The following is a 13553-nucleotide window of genomic DNA, read 5'->3' as shown; positions in this document are numbered from 1 at the left end:
TTGTTGTTAGTTTAAACAGTTTCGATGCTAATAATTCTTAATGAAAGTAAGTAAGCCATCTGGCATATATTAACCTTGATGTTAGTACTGAAAATCATAACGGTATAAAGTAGATCTATTTTTTGAGTCAGAGTTATATTTCACTTTACAAATTATCACCATGTGTTATTGTTTTTAATGTTGATTCTATTCCTGAAAACTGTGAGAATTGACTTGCTTTTCTCCAAGTCAAAAATTGAAAAACAAAGAAATACAGCATTTATTTTCATCCATAAATAAAGCAGTAAAGGCATTTATTTTCAAAGTAAGAGTTACTGACTTTTGCTTCTTCAGCTCCCCAGAAAATTTCACTAATGTACAAGCCCTATCTCTGATTTTAATAGTCTAACAGCTTTTAACTGCCTAGATCCAAGGAGTAGGCTTTAGAGGCAATTGAGAAAGTGATAACAAAAAGATCAGGAAATAATTGGAATTCAAGTTTTTTATAAGTGACTCTAAGGTAAATTTACTAGGAGTTAATTTTGATTAATTCTACAGGATATCTTGCTCTTTGGGTAAACTGAAATCCATCATTATTATCACTCCACTATTTTAACATGTTGTTTCTTCTTTTTGTATATAGTTTTATGTATTTTAATAGCAAACTTACAGGAAGAGCACAGAAGTTAGACAACATAAAAAATCATGTACTTGCATATAGGACAGCTCAGAAAAGTACAGGGAATGGATGGAATCTACTGTATAATAAAAAGCTACAAACACCACTTAGTTGCCCTCAATAAGAAATTTACTTGTTTTTCAAAAATCCAAATGCTGGCATTGTCTAGAAAAATGTAACAGGTTTATTTCTAATTGTTATAAAGTTGAGCTGCTGGAGCATGTTCACCAAAACATTTTGACTTGCATTAATCTTTTATGTCCCTGCATTTATATTAAAAATTCACACACAAATGAAAATGGAAAAACTACCAATACCTGATTTCTGTCCCCTATTTTTCACTTGCAGTCATATACTCAGGTACCCTTTGACCCCATGGAAAAATATATCTAACATTCAGAACTACCAAGAACAGGAAGAAGATAATTTCTTTTTTGTAAGAATGAAATGTTTTCCATCATAGCAGACACTTTCTCCATGTATGTAGCATACTAGCAGATGTCTTCTGGCATAACTGTTACACATTTGGCATGGATAGCACACAGGTTGGTGTCTATCAGATAGGGCTCACTTGCTTCCTGCAAAGCACCAGTAGCTGCACTCTGGAAGTGCATAAAGGAAGTTTGAGGATCAGAAGTTCAGTGGACTTCTGATAGCATCTGATTCTGGGGAGTGCCACAGTACCAGGCCTGTAATGATGAGGTTTATTCACCCCTCCAGTAGAGGGCGCACTCTTGACAGCAGCTTTTGTAGTAGCTTTTGTAGCAGCAATTGCTTTCTTGGTGCTTTACCACCTGCAGTGGATTTGAGAGCAGTCTGCTTTGTTGGAGTGTCCAGAGACCTCCTTACTTACCCCCCTCCTTTGGCTGGAGCTTAGCAAGCTGGAGGTGGCACTGGCCTTAGTGGGTGACTGCGGCTCAGTGGTAACTGCCTAGCATTTTCTTTCTTAAATATAGTAGACCCCCAATGTCTGTGGGGGATATGTTTTAAGGCCCCTCATGGAAGCCCAAAACTTCAGATAGTACCAAACCCTATATATACTGTTTTTTCCTATATACACATACACATGATAAAGTTTAACTTATAAATTAGGCACAATAGGAGATTGATATTAATAACAAATAGTAAATTAGAGTATCACATATTCTAATAAAAGTTATGTGAATGTTGTCTTTTCCTCTCTTTAAATATCTTTTTGTACTATAGTCCTTCTTGTGATGATGTGAAATGACAAAATGCCTGTGTGATGAGATATAGCAAGGTGAATGATGTAGGCATTCATTGTGACATAGTGTTAGGCTGCTGTTGACCTTCTGACAATAAGTCAGGAGGATCATGTGCGTCCAGACAGTGGTTGACTGAGGGTAACTGAAACCAAGGAAAGGCAAACTACTGTGTACCTAATGGATTCTTCAACAGAGGGCACACAAAATTTTGCACAAGATTCTTATTGTATGGAGAATTCCAGCAAGTTCAGAAGGAGATTCTTTTCAGTTTTGTCTTCACATCCCATGAATAGTAAAAAACAAAAAAAAGAAAAGAAAAGAAAAAAAAAGCCTGAAATAGCACATTAGCTCAGTTGAGCCTTTGGGAGGGGCTTTTCCTCTCAGATGGATGGGAAATAAAAAATATAATCTTGTCTTCTACTTGGACTCAGATACTACCTGAAATTTTAATTTATTGATTTATTTAGGTGAATGAAACTTTGACCAAAAACGTGTGCATCTCCAACTAGCCAGCAAACTATACTATTTTAATATGTACATAATACCTAGGCTTACCAAATCTCAAATGTCTGTTCTACCGTCAGTGGAAAAGATACAGAAGGATACCTCATCTCTTTGAGGACTTCTAATTATGTCTTCGTGTGATCTGTTTGGGAACTTAGAGAGAGGAGTTGCCTATTTGTTCATTGCTCCAAGGAGTGTGACATTATCCTCTACATTTTTTGCAGATGTTTCACAACTAAAGTGGCAACTTATAAGACACTAATAGAGCACACTCATGTCTCATAGAGTAAATTCTTGCTTGGAATGCAGATTTTCCTACAATATTTCAGGATAATAATTGATAAATAGACCATGAAAAATATTGTCGGCCATAAATTATAGCAATGGAAAAATAAATATTCTTGGTCACAACTGAGCTAGGACTTGCAAAATCAAAATCTCTGTTCAGAGAAAGAACTTAGCTCTAATGATCCTTGAATATCTATGCAATAAATTTTATTTTGGATTTTAGTTTGGCATTATATGCTAAATTGACTGTCCTACTCTTTAATATGTATTTGTCTTCTTTAATGACTATCTTGTCTTCTAAAATTATCTTATTGCCCTTTATGCATCCATAGTAACTTTTACCCTTACTACAAAATTTCAGCTTGTTCAGAGAAAGACTGCTGAGAATGATTTTTTTTTTATTTATGGACTAAGGTTTATTTTAAAGTTTAATGTGGTCATCAAAGGTTAATGAGTCCCAAGCTTATAAATTAAACTACCTAAAGACTCACTCAGCATCTCTAGACTGATTCAGTAATGAGACTAAAAGTAGCAAAAACGGAATACATATGTACACCCATATCTTATACATGTACATATAGAGAGAATTTTATGGAAATGTGGGTATTTTGAGATAAAGCAATTTGTGGTATGGCATTTATAATCTCCAGACATTTAGAGGTGCCATTTCCAGAGGAATTTTGTTTCCTTTCAAATTTTATAAGCCCATAAATAAGTTAAGAGTGGGGGAGTAAAAAGAGTCAATACAACATGCCAGTGTGTTCCATCCATACATGTCTATACATGCATGCATGTATGGGTGTGTGCACGTGCGTGCGCGCGCGCACACACACACACACACACACCATTGCCAGTGAGGATGATATTATCCTGAAGAAAGAATCTGTCCACATTCTTTAACATAAGTATACATATGATTTTTCCCCAAACTCTTTATTTCATGAGGAATTTCAGCATGTTCAAGGAGATCCTTTTCAGTGTTTCTTCACATATCATATGAAAAAAGCCTGAAGTAACAAATGATCCCATTTGACATTAGATGGACAAGTGTGGCAGAACTTGGTCATTGATTGCATTGATGCAAAGAACCTTAACTCTATAGAACCTTGGTCTTATAGAATCTTATAAATATGCAGTAGTTTTTCCATGTCAACCTGTCTAATATTTATAATGTGTATAAAAATGCATATTTCATCACAGTTAAAAGCATAAAGGAGAGCTTTGTTGTAACAGTGAATGGTTTTGCAATGTAAAAAGATTACTCAGCAAAAAAATGAAATCTCGAAAGTGTTATTATTCAATCTAGACCTTGATACAACATATGGTTATCTGAAATAACAAAAGGGTATTTAAAAGTATATATTTCTAATTATAGAAGTCATCTGTGTTTATTATAGAAAATTTGGGAAACACATAAAAGGACTAAAATGATCAAAGTTATCCCTATGTGTACTACTCAGGGAGGGCTGTTGGTAATAGTAAAATTATCATCCACACCCCTCATCTATAATCAGAAGCCTCTGAAAACCTTGGAAATGTTTTGCTAATTTTCAGAAAATTCTTTTGGCAGCCAAACCTGATCTGAAATCATATGGAGCTGATCTATTTATCCCACTTGATAAGAATTTTATGTTTTGCTACAGAAATATGTGTGTATTTATTAGAGGGTGCTACTCCACGTGTACTGGGCGTGTTTTATAATATCTAGTGTGAGCACTGTGTTATTTCTATTAAAAAATCAGAAAATTCAGAATTCTGAAACACATCTGACACCAAAGTTTCCAGGTTAGGCATTTTGAACTTCTAGTATTCTCATCTTTTATGAAGTGCCTGGATAACTTTTAATAATTTAAATGTTACTTTATGTAACATTTTATAACTTTTATTCTTCTATGTTAGCCAATAGCTTGCTGAAGCATGAGTTTAATAGTTGCAAACTATTTTATGTTATTTTGCATGACTTATTTAACTAATATTCTGTTGTTGACACACTTGGTAAAAGAACAAAATTAATTACAGAAGATAACAGTTAACCTTGCCAGCTCTTCTCGAATATATAAATTTATCAGTATCTGAAACCCCATCCCGTGTAATTAGCATTATTCTACAACTCCAAAAGGAGAAGGAAGGAATATTCATTCACTTTTATGTGTAAGCCATTAAAGGATTCTAAATTTAAATTCAATGATGAGCCAAATTTCTTCTTATAATGAACTGTTCAGCTAAACTAAATATTATATCATAAAACATATTCCATTTTTCCACTAGCTGAGTGAAGCATTAGTGTAATTGTGTATTTCTTTGATGGCATTCTGCCAGTCTGAAATGTGTATGGCCATGCTTTAGCAGTGCCAGATTCTCAGTGATGCTATTGTTGATGGAGTGGCTCTGTGAGATCAGAAGTGCTCTATGAATCACCAAACACATTAAATTAGGTTTGCTGCAGATTCCATGTCATGGCATTTTAGCTCGCCATCGTTACCCTTTGAAAACGGGTATTTGTATATATCATCTATATCATGTTTTCAGCCAACATGGATGTTTAATTTCAAAAGTCAAAATATTTGATCAACTAAATTGCCTTGTTTCTAACTATATAACGGATTTTATGACTGAAACTATTTCTTCTAGGGTCTTCAAGGAATTCCAGGTCTTCCAGGTGCTCCGGGCCCCACTGGACCCCCTGTAAGTATTCACTAAAGCTGTTCCATTCACAGTTCCCATCTGCTGGGATGATGCAAGGTGAACTAGATTCTGCATTGCCTTTTGTTCTCTCTGCATCTATGTAGATTATCCAGCTGTTGCCTAGAAAAGTAGCATCCCACATCTCAGATTCTCATTTAGTATTACTTAAGGCTGCTAAGGGTCATAGAGACTTGTCATCAGAATTCCACGAGAGTAGAAGCAGTCTGTGATTAAGCTAGTCTATGTGAATACAAGTTAGATGCAAAGAGCATTCTATTTTTTAGTTATAATTTTTTTGTCATTAACCTTTGGAAGAGATATTAAGATGGTTACACCCTTACATTCTTAAGCACCATAAACTAATAATATATATATATTTTAGGGGGGGGAAATGGGCCAAGGATTATCAGATTCAATTTATTTTTTGCCTGTTTTACATTAAAATACCATCTACTTTAGATAGCACCTTTTTTTTTCACTGTCCTTCAAACACAACATTATGGTCTTTGTGGCTTTGGTTATACTGTTTTCCTAGAAACGGTTCAGCTAAACTAAATATTATATCATAAAACATATTCCATTTTTCCACTAGCTGAAGATCTCATTTCCTTTTTTACTTGCTAAACCCAACCTGTCACTGAAGTGCTGTGAAGTGTAGAGTGGCCAGTTAAAATACAGGACATGCAGTTAAATTTGAATTTCATATAAATAAATAATGTTTTTAGCATAAGTTGGTACCAAATGTTGTAGTTTTATTCGCTAAATCTAGCAACCCTACTCAAGTCTCAACTTCTCTAGCAATTCCTTTGAGTTCCTATGCAAATGGTATTTCCCACACAAGTACGCATGTGAGCATGTTCCTTTGTGTTTTAAAGCATGGATTCGCCATAATTAAAATCTTATCATTTATGCCTTCACCACAGTTTTGTAGAACAAACCTGGCTTTAAATTTTACATTAAAATTAAAAGTTAAGAGAAGAGCTGTGAAAAGAACCATGGAAATTATTGCTAACTCCATTCTCAAAGAAGAATTAAAATTAAATTTTATTTTCCATTGGTAAGATGCAGATCAAATAACTTAATGTGCACATTGTTAATTCTACCGCCTCTTGAAGTATTTAAAGTGTTGATCACTACAAAAATTATAGCTCATTTAGGAAGGCATAATGTTATGTAAATTGCCATTTAAACAGCAAGGCTAAATTCTTGAATGTATCAAAAGGTTCCAATTAAGGTCATTAAATGTGGTTGGCCAAGGTGAAAAAGCAACCACAAATACAAATTTTACCCTTGCAAGGACTTATCAGCAGGATACAGCTGCTGTATCAGCCTGAAGACATATAAGCTTATAGGACTGATTTAATTAGGATCAAATGACCTTCAAAATCTATCGGTTTTAGCAACCAACTTCCAATGCCTTTTGGCCATTTAGTTGTTTTTTGTGTAACAAACTTAGTTTTGTGTTCTACAGGGCTTGTTGGGAAGAACTGGACATCCTGGTCCCGCGGGAGTAAAGGGTGACAAGGTACAGAGGAAATGTCTTACATACTCTCTCAATTGGGGCTTGGGGGATGGCAAGGTGAGACCATTTACAGAGAGATCCATAAAATCAAGCAAAGCATAAAAGTAGGAATAGCGTCAGGGAATAGTTACTCTGGTAGGGGGCTTGAGAGGACATACGTACAAAACTTGGTCTGAATACAAGTTCCTAGGGAAAAGGATGAATAGAATCCTGGTGTCATACAGCAAAAGTCCAGGCTCGATTCAGGGCCCTAGGCATCTAACTCTGTGCAAGGATGGAGTGAGGGAAGCTTCCTGAAGAGGTGCCCGTAAGATGGTTTGTATCAGGGAGCTCCAGCCACAGGTTGGATTTTCAGACAGCCCGCTGAGAAAATCTGCAAGTTTTGTCCTTTGAGGGTCATAGGGGGAATTCACTAAGGTATTAGGACACTTGTTTTCTGGGGAGTCCAGTTGGTTGGACAGGGTTGCTATGGTCTGAAGGAAAACCAGTAATAGAGGAGTCTCAGGCAGAAACACCACAGGGCTTCATAAGTTCACTCGCTTTAGGTCTAAATTGGCCCCACAGTGTAAGTCCAGACACAGCCAGCCAACAAGTGAAATGAGACTAGGTACTCAGATTAGGGGAGTAAGAATAAAGAATCCGCATAAGGTACTCAAGTGGCTTCTACCCTGAAATGACCAAAATGGGGCATAGTGACATCAAGAAGCAAGGGAATTACGGAAAAAATTTTGAAAGGAGCCATATGTTTATTTTAGATAGTCTCTGCATATTTATTTTCTGATAGTCTTCCCAAGAAGCTTGCCCAACCCCACCAGCTTTTTTTCTCTGTTCTCTATGGAAATTATTCAGTCAGAGATTTGCCTTTTGAAGTTAATGGGAATTCCACACTGAGATGAGCTTTGGGGCACAATCGAGGATGAAAATATGACTTTCACTTGTGCCAGGAAAAAAGAGTCTTTTCAACAGGCACATATTTTTCCTTGTTTGTTGTCCTCTCATAGTTCATGAGAACTATGACATAATGCTCTGAAGGACACTGCTAGCAGTCACCAGCATATGACATGTCTTAGAAAGCTAGCCACCATCAAAGCAGTTTGGGGAAAGATACAATATACTTGTTGTCACTCATTCTCAGGCAGATACATTGCAATAAAAACTTTACAGTTTATTTTCATTGATAAAGATACAAATAGTTTTTATGATACTTTCTTTTGTTCCTGGAAGAAAGTAAGGAGATTGGAATGAAATCCTTCATCAAATTCATGGAATTAGGCTGAAATCCCTCAAAATTTGGGGACATTATAATAGGAATTCTACTGTCTCTGGATTCTTTTTTAATTAACCATTTCTTGCCATTCCCATGACACTAAAGGACTTAAAAATTTTAAGAGGCTATTATTCTATTTTTTTAAAAAAAGGCACAGTTAGGGGAAGAACTGGTTAAAGGCACCAAAGGGACCGTAATACCTTTGCTTAATATGAATCGGTAAGCATTGTATGTTTTAAAAAATTAAAGTGAAATCCGTTTTTCAGGTTTCAACTTTAAGTTATTTTTCCCAATTCCATTTTTAGTCTGCTTCTCCTGTAAGCAGAATGTCTGAGGCTGTTTAAACTGTAAAGAACATTTCCCTTAAACAATGTTGTACCACAGTCACTTCTGTTCAACGGGATATGCCTGACTTGGTTGTTAAGTCTAATATTAACCTTAGAGAGTGAAAGAAGTTTCTCCTCCTGCAAGACACAACACAGGGTGTGATTTTCTACCTTGGTCAGATTATATGGATGGCCCTCTGGTTCCCCAAAGATGAAGGTGGTGGAGATGAGGCTGAGAGTGAGGGGCTGACCCTGGAAGGCATATCCCCAAGCCTGCCCCTGCTCGAAGGAATGCTACTCTGCACCCCTACATGGGCAGAATTTCCTCAGCTACACTGAAAGTACAGGACAGGATCACCCAGGTGGTCTGGCTCCATCTAAAAATAAGCTTCATTCCTGGGGTTCACACAGTGGCAATCCGATGGGTGTGGGAAAAGGCATTCACCTTCCCTGTGGTCTAGGAATGTTATTTCTCCAGGTGAAAGAAAAAGCCAAGCTGAATAAGACTTTGCAAAGCTGAAACAAAATCATATTGATTTTAGAATACGGCTCTCTGAGCTAGCACAATCTGGTTCATAAACTTGGTGTAGAAATGTGTAAACCATTGATTTTTGGTTTCTGTACGCCTTGCAGGGTAGTGAGGGGCCCCCTGGGAGACCCGGACCACCTGGACCGCCTGTGAGTTACTTCAGGTTTAAAAAATTCATATATGTGAATAACTCAGAGGTCAGACTACATTTAGATGTTATCAAGGACAAAAGTTGTCTGATATATATATCTCCACATATATATATCAATATACACACACACACACATATATAAATAAATGATAGCTAATGCAGCTTTGCGGAGACCTGATTTTTCTCCTTTAGCACAGCCCTAACATGCGGTGCTCAGATTTGCATACTACGGGCATCTCCACTCTGGACTCTGGAGACGTGAGTGTGTGCCCTGACTCTCCACTTCCTGCCTGAGAAACCCTGGGAGAGTCATTTAACTCGAGTGAGCCTGATTCACAGAAAAGAGGGGCTTTAAAAAGAGCTCCCTTCCAGCTGTGTGAGTTGGTACAGAATTTGGTGTTATGCTATATGTGTTCATTACCATCCATGATGTCTGAGATGCAGAGAAATTCTGTTTATATAGCACATAGTGAATAAAATGTACAAGAGCCATCAATGTTTTTATGCCTGCGATTGAGACCAATGTGCACTTTGTCGGGGAGGCTGTGGAGAGGAGAGGTACTTCTCTCTGTAGCAAGTCTGCCCTCATGTGGGGCCATGCTCAAATCACAGCAGAGCTTTGGTCCAGGCCAAGTGTTCTTTTCCACCCTACGTCGTAGGAATACTTTAAGAAACCAAACTCACTTAAGAAGAGACAAAATTCATCTGTGACTTTCTGAAAGCAAGAAAGTAAGTTATTAGACTGCACGCAGTCACACACTTTATGCACATAAATAAGGAGATTTGCACTCTGTTTTCCTAACCCTGTTCTTCATTTTGTTTACTTGCCTTTTCCCTTGATAAAGAAGCAGAGCACAAAGTATTTGGGGCTCAAATCCTAAAATGCACTCCCTTTTCTGTGGACATAACAATCAAAATTAGCATGAGTTCACAAAAGGGACCTATATTTTACATTGGGTTGGGAAATCTTCTTCCCCCTGAATGCTTCAAAACTATTCATTGTTCAAGATAAGTTATATATTGTCTTTTATGGGAAACCTTCTCTGGAAATCTCAGACAAAAATATCCTTCGTATGACTAGGACTCAGCATACTAAAATACAGTAGACATTCAACAATTGTCAAATGAATGAGTGAAATAATAAAAGAATAAATGAATGGAACATTTTTCCTTCCATCACTAGTCTGTTGAAGATGTATGCAAATCACATTCACTGAGCACCATTGGCCACCATCACCCAAAAACAGTGAAATGATGGCTTCTTCAGTTTTGTAACTGAAATGTGCAAATCACAAAAGGGAAAAATGTAGGTGGTTGTTTCAATGGGAACTTTTTAAAAGAAGGATAAAAGATCCCAGTTAAAATTTTTATATGCAAATTTTGCCTGAATGCCAAAATGCATGACTTTTTAAAATTTATTTATTATTTGAGAGAGCGCGGGAGAGAGAGAATCCCAAGCAGGCTCCGAGCTGTGAATGCGGGGCCTGACTCAAGGCTCCATCTCAGGACTGTTGATATCATGACCTGAGCCAAAACTGAGAGTTGCATGCTCAACCAACTGAGCCACCCAAGTGCCCCCAAACTGTATGATTTTCTAGACTCTCAATTTAGTTCTTTCTCTCTTTTTTTAAGTGTTTTATTTATTTCTGAGAGAGAAAGAGAGAGAGAAAGAGACAGCGTGAGCAGGAGAGGGTCAGAGAGAGAGGGAGACACAGAATCTGAAGCAGGCTCCAGGCTCTGAGCTAGCTGTCAGCACAGAGCCCGATGTGGGGCTCGAACCCACGAACCGTGAGATCATGACCTGAGCTGAAGTCGGATGCTCAACCGACTGAGCCACTCAGGCGCCCCTCAATTTAGTTCTCTTTAAGTGTTAGTTACTATGGGACTTTCTCACAGGTCAGATTTATTAGGAAGTTCTTATTCCCTGTTGTTCTACAGAATATGTTTTTGTAGAAACATCCACAAAGGGTTGTGAGTCACATCATTTCCCACATTTACTTTAATTCTCTATTTAGTATGAAGAGAACTGTAGAAAAAAATTTCTTTTCAGTAGCCAAATTGCTCCCTGTTCACATCTTCATCAGCACTACCATGTTGTAGCCTGCAGGTCACCAGGCTGCAAACAGTGAGCATAAATTGGCAATTCAGAAGCTGAATTTTAATAAGCAAATAGTATTTTCCTCTGAATGCATTAGCGTCTCATCTGTCAGACCTGAACATTAATCACACCCTCACTGAAAGTCTCTGTTTGCTCCAGGTACAGCTCACATTCCTTTCCATTTTCCCCCTGACATTTGCTTTTGAAAAGCCAACAATAGAAACATAATTTTATTTTACTTTTAGTATTAAACCCCTATCTAAAGTAAAATCAGAGAAATATCATTTGGTAAAAAGATAAAAGGTAGAGAGACTTACTTAAAAAAGAATAATTCTTCATCTCATCACTTTCCTAAGGGTGTACCATTCAATGAAGGAAATGGAATGAGCAGTTTATATAAAATCCAGGTATTTACTTTTGTAATTATGTAAAATTATTTCCAGTGATGAATTGCTATAAATTGTTCTCACCTTGTTCTTTTTTTTTTNTGAAGGGAGGTGTGAATGTTCCCAGTTTTCCAGGACCACCTGGTCCCCCTGTGAGTACAGTTGTTTATTACCAAGTATACTTTAACTGAACAGTCACAATAAATAAACAGCCCCTAAATTCACTGAAAAAACACGTTACAAATATAACCAAAATGTTATGCCGTAGGAAGTAAATGATAACCAATTATAATAAATTAGAGCAAATATACACAGCTAATCATGAAAAACAGCATTCTGCATGGTGGTGTCACTTTCTGGATTGTACATCTAAGAGCTAAACCAGTGTCCAAGCAGTCACTATTATGGCAGTTTCATCAAGTTATGTTTCTTCATCTTATTCCTCATATCCAAACTGTAGCAAACTAAAACCTGCAAATATTTCCTGTGTATTAAAGCAAAGTGGATTAAAATGCTTCAGATTCTATAATTTTGCTTCCGTCACTATCTTAAAAGTGACTAGCCATGTTTTTCTTGTAGGGCCCAAAAGGAGACCCTGGCCCAGTGGTATGTATATTCCCATGCTTTGTGTCATTTAGAAACTAAGTCTTTAGTAAAGTTTGAACGAAGAGCATCAGACAAAGATGGCTTGTCTTCTCAGATGTTCATCAATTAACATGTTGGAAGCAGGAGGCAGGCAACTAAAGAAGTACCAGCAATGTGTTCATTTTTTTTTTTTTATCATTCTCTAGCATTTCTTTTTTTTTTTAATAGTTTATTGTCAAATTAGTTTCCACATAACACTCAGTGCTCATCCCCACAAGTGTCCTCCTCCATGCCCATCCCCCCCTCCCCCCACATCCATCAGTCCTCAGTTTTTGTCAGCATTCAAGAGTCTCTCATGGTTTGCTTCTCTCCCTTTCCCCCACCATTTCTGCCCTTCTTCTCCCCCTTGTTCCTCCGTCAAGTTCCTCCTAATCCTCCTATACGTGCAAACATATGATATTTGTCCTTCTCTGCCTGACTTATTTCGCTCAGCATAACACCCTCAAGGTCCATCCATGTTGCTACACATGGCCAGATTTCATTGTTTCTCATTGCAATGTGTTCATTTTTAAGATGCGTCGGTCTTGATGTCACCGCCATTGGCATTTGTCTCTCTTATTAGGATACTTTCAGAATCGCCCTGTGATGGAGGAAGGCATGATTGCAGTTCCTAATAAATGGAGCACTCTCTTCTGCTAGCATTACTTCGATGGTTAACTCAGTGTTAAGTAGATTGTAGAAGAGAGATACTTACTGGAAAGAAATTCCTTAGTATGTCCTCACTCTCTCCCTAACCCCCAAAAAAGAAAGGGACTGTGTATTTGCTTTGAATGTCTTAGGCGGTTATTTGATAGGAAATGCAGTATGCTGTCATAAACCTGCTTATCAGGTGTATCAGGAAGCTAACCACTCAGCACGGAAAGAAATCATGTCCCCAGCTACCCAGAGGGTAACAGTTGTTCTCAAGCATCCTTCTCAACTATGGAGCATCACTCTGAAGGTTCTGCCAAATTTATTAGATTCCCTCTATTCCTTGGTAGTTTTGCCTGTCATGTGCTTTCCAAGCATATGTTCGTATTGTACTTGTATTAATCTTTTAACCTTGATTTCTACAGTGTGCTTGAAAGTCAGCTATGCCTGAAACTGAGATAAAGTTTTCAAATTATTTTCCATTGTCATGTGAAAAAAATTAAGGCCCTCTCATTACAATTCAGTTTGGTAAAACTAGATGAATAAATTGTAAAGACCACAAGAAGAAGCCATACAAGGTAATCTTTGCATATCTAAATATATTTTCAAATGACATGCATTCAAGCACATATTTTTTG

The 13553-nt window shown here is 37.2% G+C and overlaps 1 protein-coding gene across 1 annotated transcript in view; it reads left to right on the top strand.

The window, feature by feature from the left end:
• COL19A1 (collagen type XIX alpha 1 chain) overlaps window positions 1–13553 on the top strand; it is a 313880-nt gene that overhangs the window by 261295 nt on the left and 39032 nt on the right. Inside the window, exons 35-40 of the mRNA XM_077767252.1 lie at window positions 5308–5361; window positions 6833–6886; window positions 9110–9154; window positions 11611–11661; window positions 11748–11792; window positions 12220–12246. Coding sequence (XP_077623378.1) covers window positions 5308–5361; window positions 6833–6886; window positions 9110–9154; window positions 11611–11661; window positions 11748–11792; window positions 12220–12246 — 276 coding nt within the window. The remainder of the gene's footprint in view (window positions 1–5307; window positions 5362–6832; window positions 6887–9109; window positions 9155–11610; window positions 11662–11747; window positions 11793–12219; window positions 12247–13553) is intronic.

The sequence above is a fragment of the Crocuta crocuta genome, unplaced genomic scaffold (assembly GCF_008692635.1).
Source record: "Crocuta crocuta isolate KB4526 unplaced genomic scaffold, BGI_CrCroc_1.0 scaffold518, whole genome shotgun sequence".
NCBI classification, from domain to species: Eukaryota; Metazoa; Chordata; class Mammalia; order Carnivora; family Hyaenidae; genus Crocuta; species Crocuta crocuta.
This window is presented reverse-complemented; position numbering and strand designations above follow the sequence as displayed.